Source organism: Pterocles gutturalis, unplaced genomic scaffold (assembly GCF_000699245.1).
Source record: "Pterocles gutturalis isolate BGI_N339 unplaced genomic scaffold, ASM69924v1 scaffold25515, whole genome shotgun sequence".
In the NCBI taxonomy this organism is placed as follows: domain Eukaryota; kingdom Metazoa; phylum Chordata; class Aves; order Pterocliformes; family Pteroclidae; genus Pterocles; species Pterocles gutturalis.
In genome coordinates this window covers 39441-58774 of record NW_010144130.1, presented here as the reverse complement: position 1 = coordinate 58774, position 19334 = coordinate 39441, and the positions used below count along the sequence as shown (strand labels likewise).

The window sequence follows — 19334 nt, the reverse complement described above, 5'->3', positions numbered from 1 at the left end:
TAGGCTCATAAGAAGCCAGGTGAAGGAAAACTTTTGAACCAGAAGACTAGGTGTTAAGTGTATGAATCCAGTTACTCTGCTGATTTAAATAAGTTTAGCATCAGTGGAACTACACCCAGTTAACATTAACGAAGGCTCTGGCCCATAGTACTGTGTCAATGAAGATAACTAGCATAAAAATGTGTTTAAATATAGAAAATTTGTTTTCAATTATACCTTTAAGGTCAAATTCTGTCTGGATCATAGCAAGCAGGACTGGGTAAGATGATGGTAGATAGATGGTACAGTGACAGGGGAGTGATAAAAACCCTTAAGGCAGAAAGGGAGGTTAATAGCTATGCCCCTTGCCTCAGGAATCCTGACCAGAGCAGGAAATCTTGTGCTGGACCATTATGGGCAGGGGAACTCACAGTGGGATATATATTACTTTTACTCTGAACTAGAGCATTCTGCATGGTGTATATTTTTACAACTACAATGTATGGACTAGACAGCTGGAAGTTTGGGCCTATAACTCAGCACAGGCTGACCCCAGGACATACAGGTTGGCTCTGTAGGTGGCCATACTCCTACTATTTCCATTACTTCTGAGAGAAATTCTGCTAACACAAGGAGAAAAGCTCCTTCCTTTTCTTACCCTCTGCCCCCAACATAGGTTTAGTCAACACACACACTTGCACACACACAGAAGCTAGTTGAGAGTTTAGCATCTGCCACTTAATTTTCTAATTTAGTTTACCATAACTATCACGTTAAATCCAAGCAGACCTTAGTGTTTTCATTTATTTGCTTTAGGAAACCTTGACACCAAAACTGGAGGGTTAAAACTGATCCCGCTTGGACATAAAGCATGTAGGCAGGCAACACTAACACTGCTAATTTTAGAAGCTCGCATTGCTCAATCTTGAAAAAATAACACTCAACAGAATATTCTTCCTAGCTTCACTCCTTTATCATAGTAGGACTTTGGCACTGAGACACCTTTTCCTGGTTCTTCAAGTTGCATCAAGCTAGAACAGCTTGACAGTCCACATCCTGATGGCGAGACTAAACTTTAACATCAAGGATTATGTTGCTGATTAGCACTTCCAATAATCAAGTAATTGGTAAATTAAATAATCCAGAGTTTGGCGCCTTGCCTGAAAAGGTCACGCTTGCATTGATTCCTTTTTAGAGAGTCCATGTTGCTATTACACAAATTCAATCTGTCTGTCCAGAACTCTAGCATAAAAATATTTGGCTAATTTCCTTCTTTTTATACAATTTGACGGGAAATAAAATCCAGGAAAAGTTGCACATTAGGGCAATACGTTCAGATTTTCCAATTAGGGTAGGTGGGGAGCAAGACAGAAAAAGACAATTCTCTGGACTTTTTCTTCTCCCAGGCTAGCATGGCCAGTGCAAGCAATACAAACCTCCAAGTACTCAAGTCAACACAATTATTAGTGCAGTTCCTACCCTCTTTGTATTTTATTAGAATTTCTATGAAGCTGGGAGTCTCCCGTGAGGGATCCTCCCTGCAGACTGCTAAAGGAGGGGTTTTACCTCCACCTTTTCCTAGGCCTGGGCAGGAGGAACTCATGGGCACGGCGGAGGTCAGGGCTGCGGTGCAATAAGCTGCACCGATGCTCTGCTCCCCTGGCTCATCCCCTCTGTACAGACACGGGCAGGCTCTGTACAGACATGGGCAGGCTCTGAGCCCTGCACAGTCCTCACAGACAGACTGCTGGGAGGCCAGAAATCTAAGCAGCCTCCTTGCTCCCCAGACTGGTTATGACCAGCACTAGCAAAAGGAGGGCTCTGCATGAAACCAGAGTCCTCACATCAAATCAGTCATCAGAGCTGCACAAATCGCTTGTGCATGCCTTGAGAGGCTCAAAACCCATACACATTTCACTGAGGTACCCACTGGAATGAGATGGTTATCGTGCTACTTATATCTGCAGAGTATTTTTCCCTTGAAGCACACAGGGATCCTGGTCTCACATCTCTTCTGCATAGAGGCTACTTCTTTTATTTTTGTGTTGAAAGGAAGGGACGAACACAGGCTGACTAATAACCATCACCATGCCATGCTATGCTATTGCACAAACCCCAGAGGCACAGCAGACACCTAGGCTGGGCTTTTTAACTTTCAGTGTCTATGGGGACATCTATGTCTGTGCCAGTCACCCTAAGTTTCCTTGACAGTAGGCAGAAATAGGCACTCTGAGGGCACAATTTGTCTGAGCTGTCTTAGTTGTCAACTTCAGGATGAACTCAGCTGTCTCTTTGAAGTGCCTGCTTCTCTAGGTTGATTTTAAAGAGAGTTTAGACAATTAGCTCAGCTGTGTCTTCATTCCAGATGTCTATATTGGGTCAGATTAATCTCGCCTGACAACCTAAAAACTTTCCTGTAAGATAACCCTTATGCTGAAACAAAGGAATATATAAAGCTCTTGGTGAATGGGAAAATGGTTATTCCCAAGGATAACCACAGTGACAGTTATTGACATTCAGAGAATACAAAGAGCTGAGGACAATAACTGAGTGATAAAGCATCCTTCTTGTCTTTTCAATGCAGCTTGTTCAGTTTGCCCACTTTCTCTGTCAAATACTATCCGTGATGTCATGTATAATCATGTCAACAGGCAGAAATACACAACTCAGGGAAGCCAGAACTCTCTCTGAGGTTTTAAGGCTCTGGCTCTGAATAGTACTAAACTCCTCTGGGATTGGGACCTCAGAGAGGTGGCATTACTGCAGCCTGGATGGTCCACGCAAACATAAATATATGCTAAGCACCAGCTCATCTTTGACTATTGTGTCAGCACACAAATGTGCATTTCTGTTAACATTGGCTTGAAACAAACCACAGCTATGGGGAGCTTGAACAAGGTGGGAAAGGAAGGGTTAACCACCGCTCTCCTAAAATTAAATAAAAGGGATACAGTCGAACAGATCAAATCACTACATGTAGGTAAAAGCATGTGTACATTTATGAAGAGATAATCTTTCAAGCTCCAAAGGTGGCACATTGGGGTTTGCAATAAAGATCTCGCTGCTGAGAGGGATGTATAATCCATCCATACCTCAGGGGTGGGTAGGGGGATCCCCACTAGCAGGACCTAGGAGTGTACAAGATTTTAAATATTCATTTGACTTCTGAGTTATTGTATATGTTGGTTATTAGTCCACAAAAGTTATAGTTGTCCTCTGTTCTTACACATGTATCTTTTAAATGTGTCAGCACATGCCAAGAACAAAGAATAATGGTTCTGTTCCAACGAAGAAAGTAAATAAATACTGTTTGTGATCAAGGGAAGTAACATTTCCGGCACTGCAGCCAGCACAAGGAATGCGGCGTTAACAAATAAAATGGGAGTCCTGACTATCCTGCAGTATCTTTGATGGTGCAGTCAGCCCGCACTGATGGAGCAGGGAGATATTGCAATGGCCCAGATTCCACAGCGTGTGCTGCTATCTACGGCTGTAGGTGCCAAGCACCGCTGCAGTCACTATTTGTGCTACAAGGGACAGGGATTTACTGGAGGCTACAGAATATTCCATGGATTGTAATGAAACCTGGCATGTCACCAAGGCACATCCAGCAAGCCGTCAGTATTTTACTGCTGAACAGATTTCTTGCAACACCCACCATTTTCCCTTTTCCTGAAAGAAGCTCTCCATGCTTGTGAATCTAAAGAAATGCAATTACATTTGTTTCTTGCTCACAGGTTTGAAGCAACAGACGTATGTTAAATTAACAGTTTTACAAAGGTGCTGTTTTATCAGAGGGATTCAGTAGGCTGGAAATAGGGAATGAAGGGTGCAGGGTTTCTGCCTCTGGAGCATTGTCCTTGGACAAGCCACGGTTGTTGGTGGACTCTACGATTCTATGATTCTGTGACTTACCCACATCTCTGTCTTGCTTTGCAGCCCTACCAGAAACACACACATACACTAACCACAGGGCTGGGGGAAACCTCAGCTGCTTTTCTAAGGTGGAAGACTTGTACCAAAGGGAGATACCTCAGGTAAGAGAGTAAAGCCCCATGGCACAGGTCTTGCTGAGATAAGCTACCATGGGCATGTCCCAAACAGCAGGCAGTCCCTAAGCACTGACACCCAAGGAAGGAAAGCTCAGGGAGAGGAGGTTCATTCCCCAGAGAACAGCCCAGCTGAAAGCCAGGGTGCAGTCTGGAGGCAGACCAAAGTAAGATGGCTGGAGATGACCATTTGGTATATCAATTGGATGTGACCTAGCAGGAAGAAGCTGGGTCATCCCGCTCTGTGCTATGCTGTAGGGCAATTTCAGTCATCATCATGAAGGCTTGAGTTGCTGTGTAACTCAGTTGGAATAAGTAAGCAGATACCATGGCCCAGACCTAAACCATATCCTAGGCAGAAAAACACTGACTTTGACATATACAGCACAATAACTTCACAGTCAGCACCATCATGAAATGTTCTGTGAGCATACACGAATAATAAGTGTAATGAGGCTGCTGATGGATGAAGTACGGACAAGTACAGATGCAATACAACACAAAGAACAATATTGAAACTTAAATAGCAGTAGTTTTCTGAAAATGCTGATAAATCGGAATCTGTATCTTTTTGTCTCACAAAGGCTACATCCACACGAGTTTGACCCCATACCTGAAAATATTCTATTCACACAGAAGGCAGTAGTGATTACACAAACCTTTACTTATTCTGATTTCGAATTCGGAGACACCTCCTTTTCAATGGTGGCTCCAGATCCTCTGGCCCTGTGCTGAGTATTGGCGTTGAGATAATGCACGGCGCGATAGCAGTCTTTTCTGCTGGTTTTGGCACAGGCTGGATCACGCAACCTGTCTTGGGCAGCATCCGCAAAGCATATGCATGGTCCTCATCTGCTGGATTGTTAAGGTTCGGGTCCTGTTTGTCTCCCCCAGCAAGGGGCTCTTCCCCGGTTTTCTTGCCAGCATCTCCCTCAAGGTGGCAGTTTGATGCGCAGTTGTTTTCCTTAACGGACTCCAGCTCGCTCACTGTCAGTTCCTCTGGGGGCTGGGGCTTTTTCAGCTCCTGGGGTGGCTCTGGGTTCTTGGAACCCTCTGTGCTCTTCGTGCCATTCACAATGACGTTGCACACCGCTGCACCAGCTTCCAGTCCTGGTGTGCCAGAGGCCAAGGAGACAGGACAGCAGTGAACTCCATCACTGCACGGTAATGTTTTTGAGTCAATTGGGCTGCAGTTGTCCCTGCAGTCACTGCAGTTCCTTTTGTCTGAGCTACCAAAAGCCAAATTTACAACACTGTTAGGTTCACGTTCAACTTTCACTTGGGCATGTAAAGCCCTGTGGATAACATTGTGCAGCCTAGACCGGTGGCCTACTGTTAGGTCTATGACACCGTCCTGTGGACCCTGTAGCACACTGGAGAAACTGAATTTACTGTTCACTGGACTACTAGGTCTGACAGTCAAGTCAACAACTTCATTTTTACTGTGCTCCTGAAGCATTTGAGCTTGATTTAGGGACTGGCCTGAGCAGCTCGGTGACGAGTCAGAGGACTTAGATGATCCTTGCTTTGACTCTCGAGGGGATGAAGAGCTATTGGTTGGCTTTGCCCCAGGCGTCTCGCTGGAGGTACTCGGAATGAAGCTTTCACCGTTGCTGGAGAAGCCATTGGGGGGTTTGGAGTCGTTGATGTGAGGGATGGGGATGGGAATGGGGATGGGGACGGGCAAGGGGACAATGACAGGATATGGCACTAGTAGAGTTGGGGGTGGCACCAGTGGGGCAAGGGATGGCAATCCAAAGTTCATCATCTGTGGCATAGGCATAGGACCATTTGGCATCATGCTGACAGGGGGAAAGGGAAGACTGGGCAAAGGAGCTCCGGGAGGGGGAGGCGGCAACAAGCCGGGAGGATTCCCAGGCATGGTAGGTGTCGTGGGGGGATGGATATGAGGGGAAAGCATTGGCCTGTGCATGGGGCTAGAGGTGGGACCCATATTTCTGGGACCACCTGGTGGAGGACCGATTCCAGGAATCATTGGATTTGACAGAGGGCTGTTAGGATTTGAGGCATGGTGAGGCGGCCCACGAATAAATGGTGGACGGATTTGCTGCATAATTTGCTGTTCCATGAATATGGGCAGAGGAACTGGCCCACGGTTTGTCATCACCATGGGAGGACTGCGAGGTGGGACACCAATTGGAGGCACAAGGCTAGCAGGTGGCTGGACAGAAACTGGTGGAATATTTGGATTCTCATTGATGGGAATAGGTTTGGGAACTGGCGTGGGGATTTTAGTGACAGAGCAGTTGGCAGTGTCAGACGGAGAGGCAGTGGTAGATGCTGATGGTCCAGGACCTTGAATTTGGCCAGCTGCAGACGCTGGGGATGGGGCTTTTCTCCGAGCATCTGCTAGCGGTATATTCCAAGAATCTGGAGTCAGCAGCTGCACCCCAGTGCCTTCTGCTTTATTTTCAACTGGAGGATGTAATGTACTGCACAGTCCAGCTGGAAGATTGGCCTGTGTCTCTTTGTAGAAAATGTCCATTTTGTACTGATTGAGACATTTTGCACTGCAGAACTGAAGCCTTCTTTCCCCGTCCCCAAAATCCAGATACTCTTTTGTGTGTCTTATGTGCTTACACCAGTCACATACCTACAACACAGTAACAAAATCAAATCAGGTAAGAAAAGCAATCTTTTCTTCATAATGTTATCTTAAAAGTAATTTTTCAGTTGCTTTCTAAATACATTATTTTTCTGTCAGAAAAAAAGTTACATTTGTGAAAACTATGCTTTTTTTTTTTTTTTCTCAAAAATATTGGTAAATTGAATGCCACTCCCTTTTCTGGCTCCCATTATCTCCATTTTACCTTATACAATACACTATGTATCTTAAACCCATACCACAGAGAAGAATCCTCAGCTGGCATAAACTGTCGTAACATACATATGTAAGTATACAAAATCCGTATGAGTATGGCTGTGATTACTCCTCAGTGGTAAGCTAATCACATCTGTGTCATCTGAGATGCCATACTACACAAGGAGGATGATAAAAGGACTCAGAAAGTTGCTGGAAATGAATGCAAACCATTTCTGCTAAACTGCAGCACAGTGTAACATTTAGTATTCTATTAAGGGCACCAAATAGTAAGTTGGAAAGGGTGTGGTATTTTAAAATGACATCAGGAAGCAAAAAGCATCATTCATCCTTTGCCCTTCATTCCAGGGAGAAACTTGGAAACAGTCAAGACAGTCGTGTAAGGTTTGAATAGTCCCAATTCGTGATGTTTCAGCAGGCTGGAATTATTTTCTGAGCAGTTTGCCCACTCTTGTGTACGAGTCACTTTGACTAAAACTTCTTGGCAAGCAAGGGCCTATTTAGCAACTTTTCAAATACTACGGCAAAAAGTTTGCACTGCAGGCTCATTTTTGGTTTGTTCCTCTGCTTTCCATTTAATCCCTTTCTTGTTACTATTAGTGTGGTGAAGGCACAGCCAATTTTTTTTAAAGTAAGGCTGCAGAACTAATTAAGCTGTGAAAGGTTTTCCCAGTTGTAAACCACTAGACACCAAAGTTCAAAAAATAGTCATTCTAGGCTTCAGAATCCATTACTTCAGAGAAATTATTGTGATTTCATTAACACATTAATTTTGCAACACCAACAGCTCTCACAGATGGTGAAGACATGATCTACAATTCAAATATGACTCTTGTTTGCACAAATGCCTTTCCTTCATATGGCATTTTAAACAAGAATTAATATGAGTAATCTTGCCATAGCTATAAACAGATAAACAGATGTCAGATTTTTCAGTGCCTTACTTTTTTGACAGAATTTTACACACACAAAAAACCCATTTTTGTCATTTACATGAGTTCTCAAAATACTCCGCCGACAAAGATTTTTGGTGCTTTCTATCAGCATGTTGAGCCTATGACCATGTCAGAATACATCCTGGTATTGTTTGTTCTGCCTTTTCCAAATAGCCCATAGTAGCTTTGTTTTGAAATGACTATATCTTTTGTAGAAAAAAAAAAAATAATATGATTGTGAAAAGACTGCATTAAAAGGATAATTAATTTTAATAACTATTGGCCATATAAACAATTCAAAACAACATATGTCGGGCATCTGATTACCCATCTCATTTAACTCTCAGCTTTCCTTTAATATAAACAGTGGTGACATTTTTGAGTTTTCAGTAATATATCTTTAATATATATATACACACACACACATACACACACTATATGCTATGGCTATTAGCCCATTTATTTTAACTCTGCAACCTTTTGGTTATCCAGTCAGGTTGCTATTTGATTCCCTCTCCTGCCTCCCCACCCCGTTCACACTCCCTCTCACTCTACCATGAATTTTTTATCCCAACATTTAAATCAAACTAAATAATTACTTGAGAAGTAGCAGCTATTAAGTCACCCCTGAAGTTTGTGAATGCAGGGCAGGATTTTTAGCTTGGGCCTACAGACGCAGTGCCACGTGAGATAAAGCAGAGGGGGTGCTGGTGCTGCTCGATGCATGTGGCATTACGATGGGTGTGTGTCCAGCATGATGCCCCATGCAAGGAAGAAAATTTCCCAGTGTGTTACAGACAAGTCCAGCCCTGCATTGAAAACACACTGCACTAAAAAACACAGACAAAAATGCTGTCAAACACACAGAAGGGTCGAGATAGATTCCTCCGCTGCCACGGTGCATGCATCCCCATCAGGCATGGGCGGATGGGAAGCAGGAGTGCAGCAAGCAGGGCAAAGCGGGGGCACCCCCACTTCCAAGGGCTCTTGGGTTTTACAAGGCATCGGCTCTATCTCTACTCCCCACAGGAAGGCTCGGGGGCCATCGCAGATAGCCACCGGAGCTGGGCAACCCCTCGCCGTAAATAGTGCAAACACATTAGCAGTGGGCACTGAACCATCCCGGGTATTTGGCAGGGGTATGGGTTTTGCCACCCACCTGGCAAGTCAGCACAGGAACATCTGATGGAAACATAATTTACCTCCTGAAATTTTCTGGCTTGCCACTGTTTTCCAAGCAGACAAAAGGGGAATTTGTGAGTCTAGACCGCAAGTTAATAAGGTACTATTTAACTCAGGAAAGCTGCTGAATTTAACTTAAAGTCATTTTTGATCGAGAGCTCACTGCTGTAGCCACAAAATGCTATTTTGCATGTGTGGAATCACGATGTACACCACTGTGCTCCTTCTGCCACTTGCAGGGGTATGCTCTTTTCCCAGGGGCTGTGCAAAGAGGCAGAGGGTCTCCACATGTACCTCAAGAGCTGCACGAAGAGGTACCAGGAGCTCCCAGTCAGCTCCTGGGGCAGGCTGGGGCAGGATGAAGCCCACTTCAGCCCATCATCCACAAAAACAGTGCTTGCAGGGGAAAGACAAGGAGGAAACTAGCCCCAGAGGCGGCTGCTGTAAGGGATGGGGCTGGACTTCAGATGCAGCTCCTTCCGTAATTTAGTCCTGGGATGGTGCAGTTAAGACTTGCCCTTCCTTTGGCAAAGGAAGGAAATCAACTTGTAAGCCTGCTGCCAAAGAAGCACCTGAGAAATACGAGAGAGTAAACCCAGCTTCCTCATCTTCCGAGGAAGAGCCCCCTCAGTGACTTTAATTGAACAAACCGAAAGAAAAATACAGTCCCCCAAAAAACTTGTAGCGTCTTTTCTAATAATTTAATTTTATTAGTTATCAGTTGAAAAATTCACTGAAATGCTTTACTGTGTTATTGCTGTATTGATTTGTTTATCTCAAGTGGTCCCTATGTCACTCTGAGCTAAACAAATATTTTCCCTTCCTTGGTAAAATATTTAGAAATCCTGCTTAGAAATTCTCTACTGATTTCTCCTATTTTCAATAATTCACTGAGGTACAAGAAACTCTGCAGTCTGCCTGCCTCACTCACATATTGATCACAGACTGTTCTGTATATTTTAACACTAGATAAAATTAATTAAAGCCACAGAAATTAAAGACAGCAACTCTATTCCTCTGAACATCCTGGATGGACCAAATATCTAATAATTATCTCATTGATGCTATGCAACATCTCTAAGTGTTGAAGTTAATGTCAGTGAGAAATGTCTATCTACTACATCCATGTATTTGGTTATTTTCTTTCCTTCTTTCTTTCTTTCTTTCTTTCTTTCTTTCCATCCATTTACATAAGCAATCGGTCTACGCTGCTTCATTAAGATACAAGTATAAGATGTGCATGTCATACGCAGGTAATATGACACCTTACAATACCACACTGAAAGGCAGAAAAACAGTTCCTACAATGAGGAGGAAATTACTGGAGGAGAAAAAATGTCACTTAAGAATTAATGAATCAAGTCTGTCTTACACGATTGATCATTTAAGATGAGGTCAATGAATTTATGATACAAATGGCTATATCACTAGAGGTAATAAAACGGAGCAATATCATTCATTTTACATATAACTAATGACGTGCTCAGAGTAATTACAGACTTCTTCTAAAAGCCCACACTGATTAGTTCAGATGTGATAGGTGAAACATATATATCTTTCTGTTCAGTAAAATAACATTTTCTTATCTGCAAAACACACAGCTTATTTATTTAAGGACTTGCATTTCGTACAGAACATCGTTGCTCTTCTCAGACAGCTCAAAATATCTCTGTTCATTTATTCCTTTTGCTTCCCTTCTCCTGCCTCATCCTTTCCCTTCACCATACAACCAAGAGAGAATTAAACTGTCGCAGAGTGCACTGGACATGGGATTTGGTAGCGCTTACGCACGGGACCAGCTCCCCAAGATTCAGCAGGTTTAGTCACAAGAGTTAATGCTGCAGGATCACGTTTGGAGGGCCTGACCCAGCACCCGTGGAAAACAAGGGAGAGACTCCTCTTTAATGCAGTCAATCGGCTTTGGGTCTGAGGCTTATCACCGGCCTCTGCTTACCCTGGAGCCAGTGGGAGTCTTGCCCTTGACCTCAACAGGAGCAGAGGCACGGCTGGGGATTTTGGAAGGAACCAAGGCAGAAAATCCCATAGCACAAGCTAACAAAAGGAATCCACAGGAAGAAAATAAATGCTGCAAGGCTGAATTTCAGACATTTCCTAACAAACATAAGTGAAGCAACCATTTTGTATGTTTCTACCCAAAAGGAGGTAGGAACAGTAGCGGTGTGACTGATGAGGAGTGTGAACATTTCTGAGATAAATGCTCAGACCTTGCAAGGTGATAACAGATCCCCTACATGCCTTCATCTCCCTTGGAAAATACTCATAATGCCGCTCTTGAGCAAGCACACTTCGCACCACAAATACCAGAACACAAACCCCACAAACGCTGAATGGCAGAAAGATCAGTAATAAGATAACTGCCTATCTCATTCAGCTGTAATGCAGCAACCCTCAAGAAGATTAAATTTACCTAACTGGGGCATGTCCAATGCTAAACAACAGAATGAACATTTCCTTCAGTACATGTAATGTATTTTTATTTTAGTGGCGTGTTGCCAGTGTACTACTTATAAGCTCAATGACTTGATATCATTCATCCGCTTTCTTGTGAAACATGCAGCAATCTACACCAGGAGACGACTCAGAAGACACTGCATCAGCAGAAATACTACTCGCACCCGATATGGGAACACCAAGGAAGCCAGGACTGAGAGATCCTGTAATGCTCAGATTTCTCTAATACAAAGAGGGGAAAAAAAGCTGTTCCTGTTGGCACCTGTATCTTTATTTTGATAGAACTGTCCAAAGCGGAGTCTCCAGACATGGTCATGAGGTTGTCCCATGGGAACAACACAGGCATCCTGCTGCACTTGCAAGGGCCACACTTGGGCTTTAGGTACAGGGTAGTTAATACTTTAATCAGCTGTCAAACACAGGCACTAACTTCATCCATTAGTGCAGTCCACCACTAACCTCTGAACGATAATCTAGTATCAGACACTACTTCGTTAAGAAATACATTTGCTAAAATCTGTCTGCGGAGGTATTTACAACAGCCCAAGAGAAACCAGGAATGAGTAACGTGCAAACACCACCGCTGCAATGAGGGAGAGCCTGTGCCTTATACACAGTGTTTCAAACTAATATCAGCTCCCTGGTAAAGCTTAGCAAGAGAGCAGAAAGGGGTCACCAGGGCAAAGACAGTCCCATTTCAGCTTTTCCAGAACCAGAGGGTGACTAACAAAGGTCCTCTCCTCGCTCAGGAGAACACCGTTGTGGGACACCTTGCACAAGGGAGGGCTGCTTCACATCCTGAGGACCAGGCTCTTACCAAGGATGTCGAAACACAGGACTGAAGATTGCCAAAGCCTCACTTCCTGACATAAAATCCATGTATTCAACTCTGCTGGGTAGTTTCAACTCCCTTTTCCCACTGTGGTATACAACTTCTGTCACTTCATACCTGCTCAGGCATATGTTCTGGCTTCACAGACACCACTGCACATTTCCTATAGCCCATTCTGGCTCTGGCTGCCTTTCCTTTCAGCCCAAACTGGGTCCCAGGCCCTTCTCTGCAGTTTTCAACCCTGACACCTGCCCAGGATGTGTGAGGCGTGGAGGCAGAGGCTCCCACCCCATCCCAAAAGCCATAAGTGAGAAGACAACCCGCCGCCCCCACACACACTCCTGCCTTCCAGCCAAGCAAGAACCCGACACACAAACCGTATGTTTTTCTGCAAGGGTTCACGTTTTTTGAAGCCTGCCAAATGTTGGACGTGGCAGCAATCTAGAAATCAGGAAGTGGCTTGAAATGCACATACAGAGGTTCCTAGTAAACAGCCAAATGAGTCACAACTACTGCTCTTACACACAGCTCAGTCAGACCCTTTGCAGATCAGCTGATGGCCGCCATGGCATGGACACCAAGGCACCTGGCCAGCCGGGCCCCCTTGCAAGGCTGTGAAGCACTCCCAGCAGGACACCAAGTGAAAATTCAATCTGAAGGAAGGAAACCCAGACCTGTGTGTCCAGAAGGACTATGTGCCTAACTATCTTTACAGGGCAAAGGACTGTGAAATCTCTCTCAGCTGTCTTCCCCAGCTCCTCCAGGCTGTTGGCCAATGCAGCTGCCTGCTCCCTCCCTGCTTTCCTCCATTTATCCACCATCAAGATTCCTCTTCGGAGCAGGTCACCTAAAAGGTAATGGTAATATCTAAACAAATCCTCTCATAGATTCCACCTGCAGTGCTAAATCCTCCCCACGGCCCCATCTCTGCAGCCTGCTGCATGACCAAGCATGGAGAAACTTTGGGGCAAGAGCTGTACCTTGAGTATTAACGTATTCAATGCTTGTGAGCACAGAGAAGCTGTGGCCCCAGTGGAGCTCTGGGTTGGACTGACCCCTTCTGCAAACATCAGCTCGGAGTTCTGTACCGACTCTTCAGCCCCTGCCCTGCTCATCTCCTGGGGGTCCCCCCATGGAGTCGCGCCTGGGGAAGCAAAGTTTCCCCTGGGCTGGGAAGGTGCTGCTCAGCTGTTAGCACACAAACACACGGCAGTTTGTTTGACATAAAGACTATTGTGAGACACTAGAGTTCCCTTTTTAACATTTTCTGACTCAGAAAAAAAGATGAATATTAAGAAGTGCAGGGCAGCCACCCTGCCATGCCAACTGAGAAGGCGAGCAGGTGAAGACCTGCAGAAGGACACGGCCATGCTCTGCTCAGATGCGTAGCGTCAGAGTGAGGAAGAGGAGGGGAATACACTCCACCCAGAGACAACTGCAAATGACAAACTCCTTTGACAGGTTAGCCAGCATAATGGAATTGAAATTCATAATTTAAAGGCTTTTTTGCTTATCCTAATGCTGTTGTGCTTTTTTCCTAGCTGAGTTATCACAAAAAGTATTCAGCCACCAGCACCGTGTGCCAAATGACGGAGGGGCTGCAGCCTCACCAGAAGTTGCACAACCTGCCATCACTCACCAAGGTGTTCCGCATTTCCCTACCCGATCCTTCTCAAAAACACCCACCCTGGACCTGCTCAGGCTTCCTCTTGAGAGAGATTGGGTAGCCCGGGGCATGGCCACAGCCTGAGCAGGGTACGCAGCAGGGTACGCAGGATTTTTCTGTCCAAGATGTCTCGTGATGTTTTTTTTACAATGATTGTTCCACTTGAATGGAGTGATTATTATAAAAAATAATAATAAAAAAATCATTCCAGCTGAAACCTGCTGCAAAGGAACCCTGAGGCAGGCTCTAACACACTGTGAATGTGGTTACAATACAGCTTGTAGCGATGCTAGGTGTGAAGAAAAACAGATTTTTACAATGTTTGGAGCTTTGTGCAAAAGCAGTTGACAAAACAGAACACTGCAGTTGCCTACAACTTCAAACTGTCCTGTGACAAGTTTCTGTTTAAAAGAGACCAAAGCTTGCCCGCTTACTTGCTTTTCCTTTCCCTGGTGTAACCCTCCTAAACTTCTTGTTCTCCTGAAAATCTTTACCACTGTTTTCTGAGGACCGAATACTGACTTTATGTCATTTAAATGCAAGACCCACTCTGTCTCCATTTTTCATCCTAATTATGCAAAAGTCTAAGCTACATGAAGCATAAGGAGAAAATAGAGCTATTTGGTAATTAATGGCTAATGATAAATTGATTTCACTTTTTGAATCATTGCAGTTGTCATCTGTGGTATTTAAAACATAGCCTTTCCAAAGCCCTTTTGTGGTTCTTTGTGTTGGGGCTTTCTAATGTTCCTAGTCAAAAGCAACGAATGTAAGTTATGCTCATGCCCGGTGGAAATCCAGGTTGGGTCTTGTTTCATCAGAGTGGCTATATATTTAATTTTGTATATAAACAGCTGAGCTCCCTGTTTTCAACTTCAGTCTGAGGCTTTGAAACCACAGGAGGAAATCTGGATCTGAAACTGATGGTGAAGCCCACAATATGGTGGGTGAAACTTCAGGGAAAATGAATGTAGTGTGAGGTGGGGCTTGCCAAGAGGGAAGTTCCTCTCCCAAGAAACCTTCCTGACTGAAATAACACAGAATGGGACAATAACGGCATTTAAACATTTAAATCCTTAATGCGGGGTTTTTACTCTTGTACTGTGCAAGAGCTGATTACGGGGCACATCTGTACTGCTGTTTCAGTACTGGCTAAGGCCACCACTCCAGCAGTGACAGAAGTCCTAAACAAAATTAGTATGATCCAAAAGATGAAAAGAGGGAGAAAGCAAGAGAGGGAGGGGGAAAGTGTTAAATGTCCCCAGCAACAACCTGTCTCATCAAGACTCACATTGCAGAAATGCCTAAGGAATACTTAGACTGAATGCCCTTTCCAAGGGTAATGCAAGCCTCGAGACACCTTGTCCCACTGCAAGTCCACTGGCCTTTGAGCATAACTATGTCTTGCAAGAGACTGTGGGCAGAGCAGACCCCAACTCAAGTCATTGAGTCCCAAACTCAACTCTCCAGCTTCCATCAAGCCTCAAACTCGTCAGATGGCTGCCACAGACGTGCAAGCAGTAGCCCAGCACTTGGATGGTGCTGCACCCTCACGAAAAGGCCAAGAGGCAGTTCCTCTTCTAGACTTAACCTGGTCTGACAGGAGAGCATTCAAGTGTGTCTGTAGCCTCCTTCTTGGTGAGCCTAATTCCAGGGTAGGGATCTGTGGTGTCAGCTGAGTGCACCACGGTCCTCGTGGCCCTTAGACTGTGGGTGGCAGTGGGAGAAGCCAGCTTGACAGACTATCCACACAGATGTAATTGCTGGTCAGGCAAGCAGTTTGATTCGGGTTATGTGGGCACTGGTCACCCTGAGCTCTGACGCCCGATTTCCTAGCCAAGACTTCCCACGATGTGTGTTCTCAAACTTCCCCTGATCCTGAAAGGATCTGGGGAAAAACTGAGCAGCCAGAAGCAACACTACATCAAGCAGGCAGATCTGGGTGAACTACAGCATACACCTTTCCCACACAGGAGGTTTTGTTTTATGGTCCTTAAACTGTTAGTGCCACAGTGAGATTTTTTTTACATGAGCATACCTCCTCAAACTGCTGCCACTAAAAATGTGCAAAGCATCGGCAGTGAGAAACACCTTGAGAACAGGACAAGAACTCTTGGCTTTGAATATTCAGGAAGGCAAAAGAAAGAAAACAAAGCTAGCAGCTGGAGACATTTCTGGTGCTCCCACCTTCCTCTCCCTCAGAGAGTGGAAATGCATTTCCCCATGAGGACATTTACCTTCATGTCCTTGGAGAACGTTCTGCACAGTTTACATTTCCACATTGTGCTGGTTTTGGCTGGGATAAAGCTAATTTTCTTCACAGTAGTTAGTATGAGGCTATGTTTTGGATTTGTGCTGGTAACAGTGTTGATAACACAGGGATGTTTTAGTTATTGCTGAGCAGTGCTTACACAGAGTCAAGGCCTTTTCTGCTTCTCATATCACCCCACCAGCGAGCAGGCTGGGGGTGCACAAGAAGCTGGAAGGGGACACAGGTGGGACAGCTGACCCCAGCTGACTAAAGGGATATTCCATACCATACATGACATCATGCACAGCATATAAAGCGGTGGGAAGAAGAAGGAAGGGGGAGATGTTCGGACTTACAGTATTTGTCTTTCCAAGTAACCATTATGTGTGATGGAGCCCTGCTTCCCTGGAGATGGCTGAACACCTGCCTGCCGATGGGAAGTAGTAAATGAATTCCTTGTTTTGCTTTGCTTTTGCACCTGGCTTTTGCTTTACTTATTAAACTGTCTTTATCTCAACCCACGAGCTTTCTCACTTTTGTTCTTCTGATTCTCTCTCCCATCTCACCAGGGGAAGTGAGCAAGCGGCTGCATGGTGCTTTAATGCAGCTGAAGGTTAAACCATGACACAGACGCTCAGCTACAGGAGGCTACAGAGCAGCTTCTCCAACCCTGGGGTGCCCATGTTGCAGGGACCTGGGCTGAGAACCACTGCCAGCCCCTCTTCAGGGGACAGATGAGAGGGCCAGCACCACTGCCATGCCAGGAGCTCCTCGCTCCTATGAAGGGGCTGCAGGAACAGGGGAACAGGACCGAACATCAGCAGTAGGTTTCTTCTGCAGAGCAGTTGTCAAGTGGCACACTAAGGAAAGACAGCCTGTATACATGACGCTTTGCAGCACTCCCTGCATCCAGCCCTAGCAATCAGAAAAAGAAAGGGAAATTGAGAGCAATTAACATTGTAAATGCTTCTATCAAACTGAGATGCTGTTAAGTACAGGAAAACTTAAGAGGCAAAAAAGGAAAGTGGCACTTTACTAGCTCACTTACTGAGTGACCAAAAGCTCCCCAAAGGAGCAATCTTCACCCTTGACAATCTCATGCTACCACGTCTGCAAATAACTTCAGAAGCTAGATGAAGATTTATATTCTCTAATTAATTCATTTCTTTATTCAGTACCTGAATAAACATGTTCACACTTTTTTTTAATGAACAGAACTTTATTCTGGTCATATAGCAAAGTAACTCTGTGAGATGGAAAATAACCCATGTGGCTCATCTGTCTAGAATTTATATCTAGCAATACCTTATATGTATTTTTTCTCCTATATATTTTCTTTTTAATATTCAAGAGAATATAAAAATAACAATAAAACCCCCTCCATTGGGTTTTCAGTAGCTCATAGGTTGGTTGACAGGACTATAAATGTAATAACGAGGAGGTTTGAGGGGCAGGTTAATGTTTTTTGCTAACACATGATGCTTTTAGCCTAAGGCATTGCCAGAGGACAATACCACTCCACCTGGACCAAAATCACCACTGAACAGCCATTAAACCACTCAAACTTAAATGTAATATTACTGGGTCTAGAGAGTATGACTGTAATCCAGGTTTGAAATATCATTAGTCTGTAGAACAGCAAGTAGGAATGCAATCTGAAACCTTGAGAAATCTTTATTTACCTGTAATGATGGGTTCTAAGTACAATTCTTCCTCCCACCTATGCTATTTTACAGTGGCATAACTCTCACAGATTTTTGTGTTATTTCTTCTGATTTATGCTTGTACAAGCAAGAAGCTCACAGAACAGAAGTCTCTGGGTGCTTTGGAATATATATATATATGTATTTTTTCCCCTACCTATCTATATAGGTCAGGGATCTTCAGCCTTTATTATTACATGTTAATCTTTATAATAGAATAACATTTACAGGCCAGGACCCATCACGCTATGTGCTCTAATGTATACATGGCCATAGCATGGGATGCAGCAGAACCGGCTGGGTCTCACAGTCTACCTGAAGCAGACCCCCCGCATACATTTCCCCACCTTTCCCAAACATATAAAATCCTTGAGGGACTGCATCAGCTGCTTACTTGGAAAAACAATGTCAGGGAAAGATTGACTTGATTAGGGGAAGATTGACTTGACCGTTAGTAAAAATGAATGAAAAAAAAATAAAGACTTTCCAAGACATGCATTGCTGGGTTTTAGTCTATAGAGCTTTGAAGGGAGTCAAAACTGTTCCAGATTTGACTGTGTGTGATTCACACTTTGAGAATTGCTGGTTTCACCGCTGGTAATGGTACGCACCACCCCGCGTCCCAGAATACATTCAGTTTAAAGAGCAGCCCTCTCTCTGGAAACCACACTTGATTAGAACAGCCCTGGGCCTGGTCCAGATTCTGCCTGGATCAAGGAAAAGTGTGTCACATCAGTTTCAGCTCAGGACCAAGATGTGCCACATCTCCTGCAGATTGGGCATGGAGAGTGGAACTCATTTTCCCATTTCCTCTGGAGTTGAGGGCTGGAGAAGACGAAGCCAAGAGAGGGAAATTGCTCGGCCGCGCATAGAGGAAGCATTCTGCGTCCCTCTACTTTCTCTTGCTGCGAGGCACCGATCCTGGCTGAAACCCAGAGCCTGTTGGTACAGACCCAGCTCCCCTTCCCCCTTCTATTAGCACAAAATCACCAGTGGAGAGAGGCTTATTCTGAGCAACTGTTAGAATCACTCTTGCTCCCATACGGAGCAGGTAAGACTGAAATAAGGGCCAGGGAAAAGAAGAGATGGGAAATGCAACAGTCTGTACATCCTCCAAGTAGCCAGCAGAGGAGAGGAGAGGAGAAAGGAGAAAGGGAAAAACAGAAAAGAGGGAAAAAAGAAAAAAAAGAAGAAAAAGAAAAAAAGAAAAAAAAATTACTCTCTCTCCAGTAGGTAGGATTTACCATTACTGTTATGGTCCCTAGCTATCTTAAACCACAGTTTTCCAGGATTTTAGCCTTAAAAATAACAAATGAGGAGTTATAAAGGTCTGAAACTGCAGCCTAGAGCCAAACATATGGTGAACTAATGTGTGTGAAAACTTCCTTGTCTTCTTCTGTTAACGCCCCTCTTGTTTTAGTAA

At 44.4% G+C, this 19334-nt stretch overlaps 1 protein-coding gene across 1 annotated transcript in view; it reads right to left on the bottom strand.

Annotated features, from left to right (window-relative positions):
* SOBP (sine oculis binding protein homolog (Drosophila)) overlaps nt 1-19334 on the bottom strand; it is a gene marked incomplete at its 5' end in the record, with an annotated part of 51640 nt that overhangs the window by 11102 nt on the left and 21204 nt on the right. Inside the window, one exon of the mRNA XM_010085014.1 lies at nt 4688-6642. Within this exon, the coding sequence (XP_010083316.1) occupies nt 4690-6642 (1953 nt within the window). The remainder of the gene's footprint in view (nt 1-4687; nt 6643-19334) is intronic.